The sequence below is a fragment of the Gouania willdenowi genome, chromosome 3 (genome assembly GCF_900634775.1).
Source record: "Gouania willdenowi chromosome 3, fGouWil2.1, whole genome shotgun sequence".
NCBI classification, from domain to species: Eukaryota; Metazoa; Chordata; class Actinopteri; order Blenniiformes; family Gobiesocidae; genus Gouania; species Gouania willdenowi.
Genome location: NC_041046.1, coordinates 29,148,860 through 29,164,823, shown reverse-complemented (window position 1 = coordinate 29,164,823; position 15,964 = coordinate 29,148,860). Strand labels below are relative to the sequence as shown.

The window sequence follows — 15,964 nt, the reverse complement described above, 5'->3', positions numbered from 1 at the left end:
ATTTTGCCACAACAGTGGTCTTTCCTTGCTAACAGAGCCTCCGTCTTGCGCTGCTGATGTTTTCCAGATCTGCTTAATACGCAGACATGTTATCACTACAACTAGCGTTAGCATGTATATTAGCAGTAGTATGTTGTGCTTCCTTGCCGTGGAGGGGTATTAGGACCCTCATTTGCTGTGTTGCACCACCATCTTGGGCAAAAGTCAGGTACTGCGACTAGTCGACGTCACTAGACAGAGTCGCGAGACAACACAAAAGCCGACTAATCGACTAATCGACTAGTCTGTTCAACTTCTAATTCCTAGTCACTTTTTCAAGAAGGAAGTTGAACATTCCCAAGTGCTCCCGCGCCGGCTTGGCTGATAACTACAGTTACATTAACGGCCATTGTGCCACTATGGAGTGTTATTTCTTGATCCTGCTCTATGCAAGGTTAACTAAACTCCCAAACCACTATTTTCTGCTGAAAACCAATGTATTCGGGTACGAAGTAATGATGTTGATTGATATTTGTTGAGCTCTTGACATTTTTGTCTAAGTATTTCAATTTGGCATATGTTGTCGTAAAAATTTAAGGGTGACGGCCCTTTATAGGTGAAAACCCGGCTATTACGATTGTTTTGCTTTTGCCTGGGAATGGTGGTTTGCGACGTTTTCATGGCTTCCTTTGTCACAAACCACCGCTGTTGGCCCCGCTCCTTCTGTAAAAATGCAAACTGTGATGAGTAGGTTGGATTGAGAGAAGTGAGAGCAGTGGTGTTGTTAGCATTGAGCTTGTAGTTAGCATAGCATAGATTGATCTTTTTTTAATTCCAGCCTCGTTAAATGTCAGTCAAAAACTCAGGGTTTAATTTTTCTCCACATGGTTATATAGTTTAGGACAGGGAACAGTAGTTGTATGACAACTAATGCTCACTTGTTTTTTTGTTTTGGTTTTTAATTTTTAGATAAAAAAAGAGAATTTTTTTTTCTTAAAATCACAATTCACAGCAGTGGTGATATATTAGTTAAAGGATTATGTCAGGTAGGACACCACTGAATGTCAAGATGCCACTGAAAATAGTGAATTTGATATTTTGAGATTACAAAGTTATATACCAACCATTATGTCTCATCACTGTCATTATTTAAAGTCAATAGTTTTTAAAGAAAGGTCAAGTAGACTTGCCAAATGTTTTTAATTTGACTATAAAGACTCATAAACCTCTGTAATAATTATATTTTAATTAGCAGGCAGTTAGCAGAATCCTACTTGCCATTAATGTATATAATAATTTTACAGGTACTGCTCTAGGAAAATATACCACAGATTGTAACAGATCCAGTCAAAGCAACAGCTTGCCCCACTTCTGTTCTCTACAGGAGGTCAGTAAATGTCATCTTGGAGAGCAAGCTGAAAATGCTAAAGAGGAACTCAAGTGAGTATTTAACTTCACATTAAAAGCTTCTACTTAAGAAGAGGTTGTGAATTATAAATATTAAACATTGATTACATAGAAATATGAATGGTGCACTTGATCATCACCCTCTATTGTCTTCCTGAGATGATCTCATTAAATCTGAAAGGGTTGAAGGCCGTCTTTGAATAATGAGTGAATTACGTCTACTCATTTAATAATATGCATTCACAGTACACGCTATGAATATTAAGATTGAGGATTCTTTCCACACACAAAAACAAGACTCCTATTTAATTTACACTTCATGGCTTTTTAAATATCATTTATAGTCATAAAGAACTGTGAGCTGAAAGGGTTTTCCTCTTACATTTGCCTGTTCACACTGTTCATAATTCAAACACAGGTTTTTGTGAAAATAATAACAAGCTGAAGTAAATCTTGTTATTGTTGCTTGAGATATGTCCTAGCTCAGATCAAAAGATTTTGCAAAGTGGAACAAAAATGAAATCAGTCCAAAAGAAAACAGATGAGAAAAAGTCATTTTTCATATTTGTCTTAGAATCCTGTGTAGTTCACCAAACATTCAATTCACCAAGTGAGATGTCTGTTAATCCCATGAAAACCTTAATGATTGTTTCACCAGTTTTATGATTCATTAGATTTTTACATTAAATATCTAATCCTATAGCATCGTATCTTAAAGGACATTCAAGCAATTGGATTTTTGAGTTTTGTTTTGTGATGAGCAAGTTATTTAGAATAGTAATTAGTTAGTGATTTCTCCTCCAAGGAAATAATCCAGTTACTTTACTGATTACTTATTTTCAAAAGTAACTAGGTACTTTAATTACTTTACCTAATATAATGAAGTTGCATTTCAAAATGTGATGCACAAAAATATTAAACAGTAGACCTTTCAGACTAATTCTATTCTTCTGGCATGTTTCACATTAAAAATTGAATAAAATGAAACGGTTTCTTTTTAAATCTTCCATCCATCCATCCATCCATCAATTTTCAGAACCGTTTTGTTCGTTTTCAGTGTCGTGTTGGTCTGCTGGTGCCTATCTTTGGCTCACACTGGGCGCTAGGCAGGGATACACCCTGGACAGGGCTCCAGTCCATCATAGGAACACACTCCTATGGGCAATTTAGAGGCTCCAATCCTTTTTAAATCTCGTTTTATTAAATTTTTAACTTATTTACTGCACATTTCATCAAAATTTAAACAACATTAGACAACTATTTCTTCTATTAATTTGTATTTCTGACTTTCTCTGTAGCAGCTTGATGCAGTTTTTGATCTTATTTTTTTCTACAATACGTCGGAATGATTCGGAGTCTACGGTAGAATATGGCAACATGTCCTCAACAACATAGCGACCGACGAGCTTCAATAGTTCAGCAGCATCAACTACTGTCACTCTTAAATCTATTTTCATCTCTTTAGCAGGAGATGGGCCCTCGGAATTTGGCATGGTGGAAGTGGATGTTGTAGCAGCAGTGGGATCTTTGGTTTTCTCAATGCTCAGTACTTGCTCAGATTTGAGGTGGAATTCTTAGGTATGTTTTCTTCCCACGCAGAGTGCACAGCCTACGCTAATGTTTTTGTCTTCTTTTACGGAGTCAGACTCTAAGTGATGTTGGTACTTCCAAGAATTAAAAGCTGTTTGGACATGGTCTCTCTCACGCTCCATTTTCGTGTGTGTTGTTTACCAACGATGTCGCTCCTCTTACGTCATTGGCTTGAAACTATGGTGGACGACTGGGTCATAATGTGTGATGTAACCTGAGATGCCCAACAAACAATAGCAAGACGGTTTCATTTAGTAACAACCTGTTTACGGGATAATAACTGTAATATAGTTATTGTTTCTTCAGTTATAATTCCTTACATTATTACTCATTAATTGGGAAAAGTAATCAGATTACAGTAACGCTGATGATGATCACTCAGTCACATTAAGGAAGGTTGTGGTCATTATACAGGGTGGATTAAAGAATGAATAAAGGATTGTTTTATCCCGTTCTTCTTTTTGTTATTATCACATTATAACAAAGTTTAAAAATAGCAGGAATTAGTGCTGGTCTCGAACGGTCTTGAGGGATAATCCCGAGTCCGAGACGAGACCAAGACCTTTAACATTTGGTCTGGAGACCAAGACCGGTCTGGACTACTACAACACTACAATAAGGTGTCATGTGTCCATGATTATTAACAGCAACAACACAAGTTGAACAGCATGATGAAGAGGACACATAAGCGTATGTTTATTGAAAAACAACAACATCCCTTCAGTCACACACAGGAGGTCCTCGGTCCAAATTCAGATGAATGGAATGACATCAGGACACGTAAGTTTGACACAAACATGCGCTGATATTCTGGTCGTGCTGAGTTCCACAAGCAGTGTGATTACGGACGTGCACAGACCGTCAGCCTTAAGAGCATCTAGAATGATAAACACACATAACAAAATCAACATAGTGCCTTCATCTGGTGTACTTGTGCAAGCGTAGTTGAATCTGGGTAGCTTAGCAAAGGCTAACACTAACACGGTCATTGTTGAGAAATAAAAGGTCTTTGATAATTACCTGTGTTCCCAAACAATGTCACAGATTCCTGGGACTCCAATGAAGACGGGTAGAGTTGTTGGGCTGAATCTTTACGTAGGATAGGCAAATCCATGAGGGAAGTTGTGGAGACTTTCTGATTCATTCTTTTGGTTCTTAACAGGTTTCTGAACCATTCCCTTAAAGGTTTGACTTTAGAAGCTGCCTTCTCCTTCTCCTTCTTTTGTTCATTCTCCTGCTTCTGCCCCTTCTCCTTCTCCATCCACAGCACCATCCTCATTTTCTTTTGGTTCTGAAAAGGTTTTTGAACCAATTCTTTGAAGGCTTGTCTTTAGAAGCTGCCTTCTTCTTTTTCTTCTTCTGCTTCTGCTCCTTCCTCTTCTTCTTCTTCTCCTCCTTCTCTTTCTTCTGCTCCTGAAATATGGCTTGCAGGTTGTTGAAGGCTTCCTGTGTTTCAGTGAGCATGGCCTTCATAATGGACATAGTAATGGTGTGGTTGGACCGCTCCTCTTCCATTTCCATAAGTCTTTTCTCTGCGTCATCCAGGGCGGTCTGTAGTTGGACCAGTTTTTGTTTGGACTGGTTCTCATAACTGCAGTGAACTGTGAATGCTTTCACAACTTTTTCATTCTCCGCCACCATTTGGTTCCACTGGTCTGTCCGGGTTTTTAAGTCATCCTCCTTCATTATCAGAGTGGTCTCCAAATGTGAAATCGTTTTTTGCTGTTCATCTCTTGTATTATTGTTCTGTTTTAAAACACTATTCATGTTGGAGATGTTATTCTCATACTCAGTTTTCTGCTTTAAGAACATTTGTTCCTTGTTCTGAAGCTCGTTAGTAACGTCCAACAGAGCAGCCTTTTCTTCATCCAACTGCTTCTTCTGAGCCTGGACCTTCTCACGTACCTCACGCATATTAAGTTCTAGGCTGTCCTCCCACTGACTACTTTTCAGGTCTAATTCAGTTTCAAACTCATCCAATAATAATGACAGGTCGGAGATATCCTCTTCCTTTAGTTCCAACATTAGGTCCTTTTTTTCCTTCTCTTTCTTCTGCTCCCAAAATTTGGCTTGCAGGTTGTTGAAGGCTTCCTGTGTTTCAGTGAGCGTGGCCTTCATGATGGACATCGTAATGGTGTGGTTGGACCGCTCCTCTTCCATTTCCATAAGTCTTTTCTCTGCTTCATCCAGGGCGGTCTGTAGTTGGACCAGTGTTTGTTTGGACTGGTTCTCATTACTGCTGTGAGCTTCCATTTCCGTGATTGCTTTCACAGCTTTTTCATTCTCTGCCACCATTTGGTTCCATTGGTCTGTCCGGGTTTTTAAGTCATCCTCCTTCATTATCAGAGTGGTCTCCAAATGTGAAATCGTTTTTTGCTGTTCATCTATTGTATTATTGTTCTGTTTTAAAACACTATTCATGTTGGAGATGTTATTCTCATACTCAGTTTTCTGCTTTAAGAACATTTGTTCCTTGTTCTGAAGCTCGTTAGTAACGTCCAACAGAGCAGCCTTTTCTTCATCCAACTGCTTCTTCTGAGCCTGGACCTTCTCACGTACCTCACACATATTAAGTTCTAGGCTGTCCTCCCACTCACTACTTTTCAGGTCTAATTCAGTTTCAAACTCATCCAGTAATAATGACAGGTAGGAGATTTCCTCTTCCTTTATTTCCAACATTAGGTCCTTTTTTTCCAATTTCATCTTCTGTTCCTGTTGTGCCTGATCCAGTGAAAGACGGAGATTTGCTATTTCATCGTTCTTCTTCTGAAGGATGAAATCCATTTCTTTTTCCCGATTCAGCATCTGTGTTTTCTCTTCTACCCACCCAAATGTGTCATCTGAACCATGGTGTTTACCATGTTGAGTCTCACTCAGAGCCCCTGGAGCAGCAGCAGACTGATTCAGATCAGCTGGTTCCTCTGTCTTACACTTCTGAGGAGGCTTAGATGCATCATTTTCAGGTTCATTAAAACTATGACAGTCCTTCTTCTCCCAAGCTTGGTTTTTTTTACCGTTCTGGTGGAATGAAGCCTCATTGGCATCGTTGGATGAGATCTCATAACAAGATAATTCATCAGAAGAATCTTCTGTCTGTGCTGTGATGTTTGTTTTCTCCATTTTTTAATTTCAGAAGCAAAATATGTGAACTTTAACAAAAAGCGTCCAGTCTGTCAAACAGTAGAAGTCTGAATGTGGAGAAAAAAGAACCCACTGTGACCCATGATATCATTGCCTTTCGTCTTTGTTTTGTCATTGTTAGAGAACCCAGTGCAAGATTCTGAATGCTGATTGGCTGTTTGGAACCACTAGGGTTTAATATGAAATACTCTCAATATTATTATTTCTATTTCACTGATTTCCTTTTTTTCAAAAGATTTCCTTTAATTTCATTATTTATTTTATTTACAATATATCCGTCGTCATATATTACATGTATTAATAATACCTGATGTATGTATATAATATCATCTACATCCTATTGTAATATTAATAAGCTATACTGTATGTATACATATATAATTTTGTATCTAAAAATACAGTGAGAGAGAGGAAGATAGTTTAGACCAGAGAGGGGGGAGGGGCTTCTGAGCAGCCGCGCCCACACTGATAAACTGGCAAAGCTCTCAAGTCTCACTGATTGGACCTGATGTGAGTCACTGATGTGCCAATGTCCATCTTTGTTTACATGTGTTCTGCGTGTTGATTGTTATGTTTTGTTTTTATTTTGATATATTTATGGGAATGTAAAGTTCATGCAATACTCAACTAAGGAGTAAGACATTTAAACAGAATAATGCAATTAAGATTTCCTCAAATCAACCAATTCATTGAAACAAATGAAACAGCAGCAGTGGGTATAAAACAAATGTGGGTCAATAAGGTAGTGTTATGTTCAAGACCACACTATCCAAGACCAAGACTTGCCCGAGACCAGAATGCATCGAGACCAAGACAAGACCAAGACTTCCGGGAGCCGAGACCGAGTCAAGACCATAAACATTTTTTGTTTCAATTTAAAAAAATATATATAAATAAATAAAATTATGACAAGGTTCGACAGTTAAATACCATTCTCTCTTTAATTTTTGTTTATTTTAAATACATTTGATGGACAAAGAAGGTGCCTGCAAAAAATTAACTAAAATATTAAAACTACTACTGCTACTGATAAATTCACAATTATTCTACATATTTGAAAACAAGATTTTCATGTCAGCTGAATGTACAGCAAGTGTTTAAAAGTATTTCTGCCAATAAATAATGATTCTCGATTCTGATTCTTTCAGTTGTGCAGGTCAACAGGTCACAGAGTTCACATGATAATTTTTTAGTTTTAATAAAAATGGCCTGTGTAAAGGCTTTTTCATTCACTTAGTAGATACAGTTTAATTGGGTTGCTGTAATGTAACTAGGGTATTCAATTACAAAGGTCTCCAACTGTTACTGTAAAAGTAAAACTTGCTGAAATAAAACTACAAACAAGTTGTCATCAGTCTAAAAAACAAAGAGCTACAGGTAGATGTGAAACTAAATAAAACAAACTCAAACCCTAGAACAGTCGTGTGACAAATCAATCAATAGTTCTTGTTGAGAATTATTATTATTATTTTGGATACAGTGGAAACAGAAACTATAAAAAAATAATTATATTGTGAACCTGTTTATGTTGTAGGGAACATATTATATACATAAATGTAATTGGCGTCTAAAGACACAAAAAAACACCACTTTAAAGAAAAAATAGACTAATATAAGACCTTATTACAGTTATTTGGGTCATTCTGCGCTAGTGCAACTTGCAGCGATGACGCGCTGGTGACAACATAATCCAAGATGGCGGTGGCCCGTACGACAGCCGACACTATGTAATAAAAGCCTTAAAAGACATGGATATAATGAAAAGAGTGGATGGAGAGAGGTATAAACATGCAAACTTTCACACGGACACACATGGACTTATTAAACACACACGGACCTTGGTAAACACGGTAAACGGAACAGGCTTGACGGGCGGCAGGCATTAGGACCCAGAGGTGGAGTAAATGCGTCTTCATACTGCTTCACAGGCTGTAATATCACCAGTTTATCATTTTACCTGTTGTTAGAGCTACTGTCTTTACCAGGAAGCAACTATTTATTACTGGTGATTGTTTTCTGGAGTTTTACTGGGATTTTTACCAGTGATTAGTTTCTATCTCCATTCTGCTCCACGGTCCAAACTGAAACCATAGCCAGACACACACACACACACACACACACACACACACACACACACACACACACACACACACACACACACACACACACACACACACACACACACACACACACACACACACAGATGTAGGCTGTGTTCTACTGCTCCTCTTTTTCCACACGTTGTTTTCTCACTGACATGACACTCAGCATGTCAAACCAAGGTCACCAAATAGGCCTTTCTGTTCTGTTACCTACTGCTGCTACTAAAAATCACAATGGCCACCATTTCAATAGTGCAACTATAAAACCGTAATCATAACTACAGAACAATAATCATACAGTACACTTTTCTCCTCTCTTTTCACCTTGATATTTTAATTTTTGACCAAATGTTCCCACTTGACTACAGTAATGAGGTATGATGTACTGAGCCTTGGCTGTTTCCATGGAAACAACAGTCCCCTCTTACTTGTCATTACAGCACAAACAAGTCCTGGCACCTAATGTCATTCGAGTCAACATGAGGGAGAAGGACAGGAAGAAGAGATACTCCTTTCTGATGCGTTCCTCATGTTCCACATTTGGAGTGGTTGCATTGTGGGTTATTTGGTTTGTTCCTGATGTTATGTGCTAACATACTGTGTGCAGGCATCATTGTTAAGCCATTCACTGAAGAGAGATTCTTAGGTCCTGATGCTTTGATATTGTCCTACAAAAGGAAATTGTTTTTTGTGTGAATAACAAAAGAAATCCCAATCTGAGTAGTTACTGGTTTGGTTTTGCACTGAATGGAATTTCTCCCCCCACACACAAGATAGATATGAAAATGGAGAAGTACATTTTGAGAAGATGTTTATTGCCATGATACAATCAGAATGGATTATATTATGGTAGTAAACAATGGAATAGGTGCTTTCGGAGTGTACTGGTGAAAAGTGTCCTATGAAACTTGTTTTGTGAACAACTGATGAATCCTCAGAGTTGAACAAGCTGCACTGCATCTCACATCATTTTCTTTTAAAAGTTGGGCATATTTTTGAGCTACTTTGATTTTAAAACACAGACTGAACATGCCATTGTAATCTCGAAATTGTAGTGCGGCAGCTTCTATATTATTTTAATTTATTATTTAGCTTTTTACCTGTTGTCATGCCCTGATAGTGTTGTTGCTTCAATTTCAGATGTTTTCCTCCCCTTCATTTCAGTTTTATTTAGCAGTTGCATTCTTGTCTTGTTGAGACGAAAGTATAGCTGTGTACCCTCATGTCTTTTTCTCTCCAAACGTAATCTATTCATCACACATAACAATAACCCAACCTTGTTTTCTCACTCAGCGTTGGTCTTTTATTACTTCCAGGTGTTGTGAGGTCCTGTCATCTTCACAGACAGATGTATTTGGGAAAGAAATGGCCTTTCTTTGGACGTCTGGAATTTCAAACTAAATATTCACCCAATTAGAGTAGATGCGTTAAGAAAAAGCTGTGTTTTTGTATTAAAATGGCATAAAAGGAGTTCAAATGAACAGCAAAGAGAATAGCTACAATAGTTTAGAAAAACAGAAAGCAAAAATGGTTTTCTGGTTAACCTACACCGGCTTCACAATAGCAGCCCATGGTCAGGACCATTCTCATTGTTAATCCCTTGAGTCTAACTTAATACTAGAGCTTTTGCACTTTATTTGCTATGCATATACATAGTCTATTGTTTATTACAAATCTTCATTTTAGAATAATATGCATTTATTGTTAAAAAATATTTTGTATGGTCATAATCACCAAAAATTGGTATACTGTGAGCACCAGCAAACTCATTCCCGGGGAGCGTTTTCCACAACAGTCCTCTATTTTATCAAGTATCTAAACTGAAATCCCAAGAACTTGTGATGAAAAGTGACAGGAAATTGAGCAGAGAAATGGAAATCAATGAAAAATAAATTAACTCCTCAAGTCCAAGTGAAACCCTGCTAGCTGTTTTTACTCCACATCTCTCCGTCATTGCATTTTACTTTTTTACCTTTACCGATTTCTCATTAAAATGTTCTTGTCTTCATTCATTTTCATTATTGGTCTATTTATCTCCCATGTAACTACTAGAAACATTACAGTAAATATTTGAAAATTATGACTAAGGCAATATCAACACCTTGAACTCACTGGCCCTTATTTTGAGTGAGCAGCACAGTCACACGGCGCACCCAGAGGCCAAGTTGTGTAAATTATTCAAGGTGCGGTGAGAGGGTGTGTTCTCAGAGGAGAGAGACAGGGGAACCTTTGCTCTCAGGATTGCACCCACCTTATTCAGCTGGATCAAACTCCGTCATTATTCATGGCCGTGGCCCAGTAAGATAAACGCGCCTGAGAGGAGAGTGAGAAAGGGACCTGGTGGTGTTCCACACACAGTTAAAGCTCACTCAGCCATCTCACAAAGACAAATGCAGCGGCATGTGTGCACTGTGTGTGACCCCTGGCACTGGCTGTGCGCATCATGCCACTGTGTGTGCTTCGGGTGTGTGCACGGTGTGCCCTAGGTGGGCTCACTTGGTGCGTAACTCTGTTCTCTGTGTGGCACTGTGGTGCACTGTGGAACTGTTAGGGAGGGCATCTGTGTGTGTCCTCTGTGTGCTGCAGTGAGTGCAGCGTGGTGTGTAGGTGTGAGCACGCGGGGTCTGTGCAGGTTTTTTTGACTTGGCGTGACTTGGCGTGACTTGGCTACGCAGCCCTTGGACTGGTACCGGCCTGGGACACAGTGGTGCCTGTAATGTTGATACTCAAGCAATAATCACTCCTCTACGTTGTCTTTTTTTCCATCACCTCACATTCAGGTCTGCAGCCAGGCTGCACTGTGAGCTTTAACCCACAATTTCCACCATATCCGTAACTGCTTTGAAACTACTCCGGAACCGCAACGCAGCTGATAGGTTTCCATTAAAGTCCACCGCATGCAAATCTGCTCCAGTATAGCTCCGTAACTGCTGCAGCATACTGGAGCCCTCTGCAGCAAATTCGCAGACCTTCCATTTTTGCCAGAGCTGTGCTGCAGCAATTAAAGTAAGATAAGGCCATAAGGGACAGGAGGTAGTGCATAGACAGAATAAAATATCCAGATTATTTCCCAAACTTTGTGTTCAAGGCGGACCGTAATTCTGAGAACACAGGGGAATAAAACCTCTCCACTGATACCACATTTTTGACAAAATTAACGCTTTTTTCAGCCCGAACATTGTGCGTTTCAACTTTAGTGGATGCAATTCAAACTCTATCCGAAAACCAAGCACATACTTGGACTCAGGGGTACCAGACCTTTCACAGTATTTCACATATAAATATTGCATTTATTCATGGTTGAATCACATACTGTATATATCGTGTGATTACATGTGAATTAGCAGGATTCTCATTCCTTGCAGCAACAGATACGCAGCAAAACCAGAGGCGGTGGGGATTGCCCTACAGCAGATTGTGCTGCAGTTACGCAGAAGGAATGTCTTGGAGCAAATACGCATTCAGTGAAAATTCAGGGTTACACAAAATGCTGCAGCTGTCACGCGTAAACTTAACGAAATCCTTTAAGAAATGTCCATTTGAATCTGTGGCCATCAGCTGAGAGGGGAAACTTTGCTCGGACACTACAGGCTGACGCAGCTGAGCCACGCACACACTGCAATGTGCACTATTACAAGCCCTATGTGCTGTAGGTTGTATGTTTCAAAACCTTTTTATGCAGAGGGACAGCCATAGTGTTGTGCTTGCAGTCTGCCAGTGATGTAAAACACCTATTGGTCATAGTGTACTGACATGCAGGAATGGAACTCCTTCTACTGAAATAGAACAATATTGACGTCTGTATGTGTGCAGTTGCACACCCTACATAGTGTGAACATTTGTAGCACTGAGGGGAACAAAAATGTTCTCAAGATCAAAAGGTGACAATGTTACAGATGATGATGGCCCAAATGATCTTAGTGCTGAAGGCATGAGTGTGTGTATCAGGTCAGAGAACAGATTTTTTTACATGTTCAGCCAGGACTGGATTTTACGATCGACCCGAGGATTCAGCCGCTAAGAAATAAGAAATAGAGGTGTCAGTTCTGACCACCAAGGAACTATAAAACACATACTTTGAGCTGCAGATGTAAAAAAAAAAAATGTTTTTAAAAAAATTCAAAGGTTGCAAAATTGCATACTGTCCTACATGTGCTTTTTAATTGAATGAGTAATTGTTCTATTCAAGTCTTCTTGTTGTTGTTGTTGTTCTTCTTCTTCTCACTATTCAATAGTTCTGTACCTATTTCGTTCACATATTCACATTTTTGTTAAGTATAGTTAATCATACGGTTCACAAGCAAAAGCTAAGAAAAACATGGCTTATTAAGCCTTATTTCTGTCAATTTCTTAAGCCATAGAAAATACTATACAAATATTGCTTGCCACCAATAACATTAAAAATAATACATATAACAAGGTCTTGAATAGCTTCCCCTGGAGTTAAAATCAGTTCCAATGATTAAGTAGGTGTTTCTAGTAAAAAGTAATGTTCACCTGGATAGAAGAAACACGCATCAGAAAGTAATTATGTTGCACATCAAATTGTCTCTTAGACCAGAGGTTCTCAAACTTTTTTGGCTCAAGTACCCCCTTTCTCTTACTTCTGAATCCAATACCCCCTTTGTTCGGCAACAACATTTTACTCAAAATACTGTGAAAAAACATCTATAGTGCATGATGGAATAAATGAGTGATAACACACATTGTAAAGAAACCCATTCTGTAAATAAGTGGAATGAAACAGTTTGTGCCTCCTAAATAGATTTATTTCAATAGTTTTTTTTTTTTTTTTTTTTTTTATCATTTCCAGTCATCTCCCGCCTGATGTGGGATGTGACCTTTGTATTTTGAGTTCATTTCTATCACCATTTTCTGTGTTTTTTGTGTATTTTGTTGTTGTGTGTTCTTGTTTATTTATTATTATTATTATTCAGCATATTTTTTCTCTTATTTTGTGTGGTTTTGTTGTCATTTGAGTGTGTTGTTGGTCTTATTTAAATTATTCTCTATCAGTGTGTGTGTTTTTGGTGTCGTTTTGTTGTTTCTTATGTCGTTTTTGTATGTTCCTCTGTTATTTTTCTGTATTTTGTAATGATCTTGTGTATTTTTCTCTCAGTTGGTGTGTCTTTGTTGTCATTTTGAGTGGTAATGGGTAATTGTGAGTATTTTTCTCTTATTTTGTGTGTTTTTGCAGTCATTTTGTGGGTTGCTAGTAATATTTAATATGATTATCATTTTTTAACTAAAAATATACATTATAAAACCCCATATTTTTAATGCTTTAATTTGTCATTTTCTCTCTTCTCTTCTGTCTCCCCCTCTCTCTCTGAAGTACCCCCTGTAGTGCCAACGCGTACCCCTAGGGGTACACATACCCCCATTTAAGAAACACTGTCTTAGACAATAAGCTGGGAGGGCACCAGCAGGACTGTAGACTCCAGAACTCTCTGGAGAGGCAGTGAGACTAAGCAATGCACCACCTTGAGTCAAGACCCTCCATAACGGATATGTTTTGAAACCTGGTGCAATGTACAATCTAATGTCCTCAAAAATAGTTTGCAAGTAAAATAAAGCTAGTAAAAGATTATCAATCAAGTTTGAATTATTAGTGATTTACGTAAAAGGTAAAGCAAAAGAAGTTGAAATATAACACATAACAGAGACTATGGCCGTAATGAGTGGCATGCTTTGGACCAGGCAGGGGTTAAATCCATTGCACCATAAAAAGGAGCTGTTCATAAAATGGAGGAATAAGAAGCAGAAATAATATTTCAAGTATGATTAGTTCATCCGCAGGGCACCTTGTGCGATTGAGAAAGGGGGTGAGAGCGGGAGGGGGTATTGTGCACGGCAAGCAGTAAATTATATCTAGCCTTTGAATGATTCCTGCAGATCCTATTACGACAGTGAGGGGGACTGGGGAATGGTGGGGGGAATGGGGCAGTTGGGAGAGAGAGAGGCAGCAGAACAAATCGGATGAATTCTCTTTCCAGCTGTCCGAATGATGGGGGAGACGAGGGGCGTACGAATGGGGGTGGTGCGCAGACATAGGACAATAAGACAATCATTCCTCCTAGACTTAATGCACTCATGTACATTTGCAAACATGTAATATATGAAGAGAAAAGCTTTTTGCAATGATTCTTTAAACCATCTTTGCCAACAAATTGGAAAACAAGTCCTCGTACCAAATGGAGAAAAACACTGTCGTCCATTACTGGCCCTGCACTACTTCACCCACACTGAATATTTGAGAGGCTTGTCGGCCATTTGTCATTTTGACTGGTGATATAGTGGCTGATAGTGGCATAAATGTGCTGCTGCTGTAGATAATCCTCACAGGGAAACAGAAATACTGAATTTATTCATCCATGGCCTTCTTTTTGCCTGTAGGTGCTGAATCTCAGTTGGGGTTTTTTCCATTTTGTGATACAGAACAATGGTACACATAACAACAATATGGTAAAAAAAAAGTACATGCTGTGACTAAAGTATTATACAGTCATGTTACAAAAAAACATTTACTAACTAAAGTACATCTTTATAGAGCTACATAGTAATGTGTTTCTTTGAATATGTTGACCTTGATAATACCATATAAAAAGCGTAATAAACTGAAAATGAGCCAAAGACTGTTAATGTTGCTTGAGAAATCCTTTGGTGAATATGTCTAAAGCTGTTTTTCTAGAAAGAAGTTTAACAGATTTTTGACCTGTGATAGACCAAAACTATATTGTAATTATGCCAGATCAACAACTTGTGTGTTTCTCTGTCTATTGTTGCTTGTAACATTATAATCATAGCACCTCGGGCCACAGTAAGAAGGTCCTGGGATCAATTGTTTAGGTGTAAACCTGAGGGTGTGCATGTTCTCCAGGATTTCTACTTGTACTTCAAATCGTGCCACGGTCCAAAAACAGGTTGATTTTGTAGCTTCTGAAATATGTGTGGCAGTGTTAATTTTGCTAACTAAAAATATTCGGCATAGTTTTCATCATCAATTTTTGGTCGACTAAGGAACAAAATCCTATTAGATCTTACATATCAAATCCAATCTGTTTGTGTATTTACATACATTCATACCATCCCATAACAGGTTGATCAACAGTAGTGTAATTGAATCTTTAAAAAAATACAGAAACTTATATATATATATATATATATATATATATATATATATATATATATATATATATATATATATATATATATATATATATATTTTAGTTGACTATATGTGTAACATATTTAGTCGACTAAAATTGTAATGTCACAAGTTTTGGGTAATCAAAATTAAATTTAATCAAGGTTTGTTTGGGTCAGGGGAAAAAAAAATCTGAAAATAGAAAAAAAAATGTGTGTTTTAAAACCCAATCCAACTTTATTTTCAGACCAAATTGCATTTAATTTACAATGCATGATGCATGTGTTTGCATGATTTCAATTCACAAGTCTTCTTTTAGCAAACTTTGTAGATTTTTGGTTAAAAAAACAACAAAAAAAAAAAAACAAATGAGAGAAGTTGGAGCCCAGACATGTACGGCAGAATATTAATAATAATGAGAGAGGAAGCAAAGGGGAATCAAAATGAGAGAATTTTGTACCCAACCTCCCACTTTAATTGCAAATTTAAATTTCCTATAATGGATTCTGACATCTCAAGTCACCAAAATCCATCATTCTGAAGGGTATTATTCCTCAATTAACCTGTCACCCCCAACACGCCACTCCATGTCTTTCTG

General features: G+C 38.0%; 1 protein-coding gene across 1 annotated transcript; it reads right to left on the bottom strand.

Annotated features, from left to right (window-relative positions):
- Positions 1-3,788: 3,788 nt before the first annotated feature.
- LOC114460089 (uncharacterized protein PFB0765w-like) lies at positions 3,789-6,154 on the bottom strand. The gene is made up of 2 exons (XM_028442126.1): positions 3,997-6,154; positions 3,789-3,853 (listed from the first exon to the last, which is right to left on the bottom strand). The coding sequence occupies exon 1, from the start codon at positions 6,094-6,096 to the stop codon at positions 4,252-4,254; it is 1,845 nt and encodes a 614-aa protein (XP_028297927.1). The 5' UTR covers positions 6,097-6,154; the 3' UTR covers positions 3,789-3,853; positions 3,997-4,251.
- Positions 6,155-15,964: the final 9,810 nt, after the last annotated feature.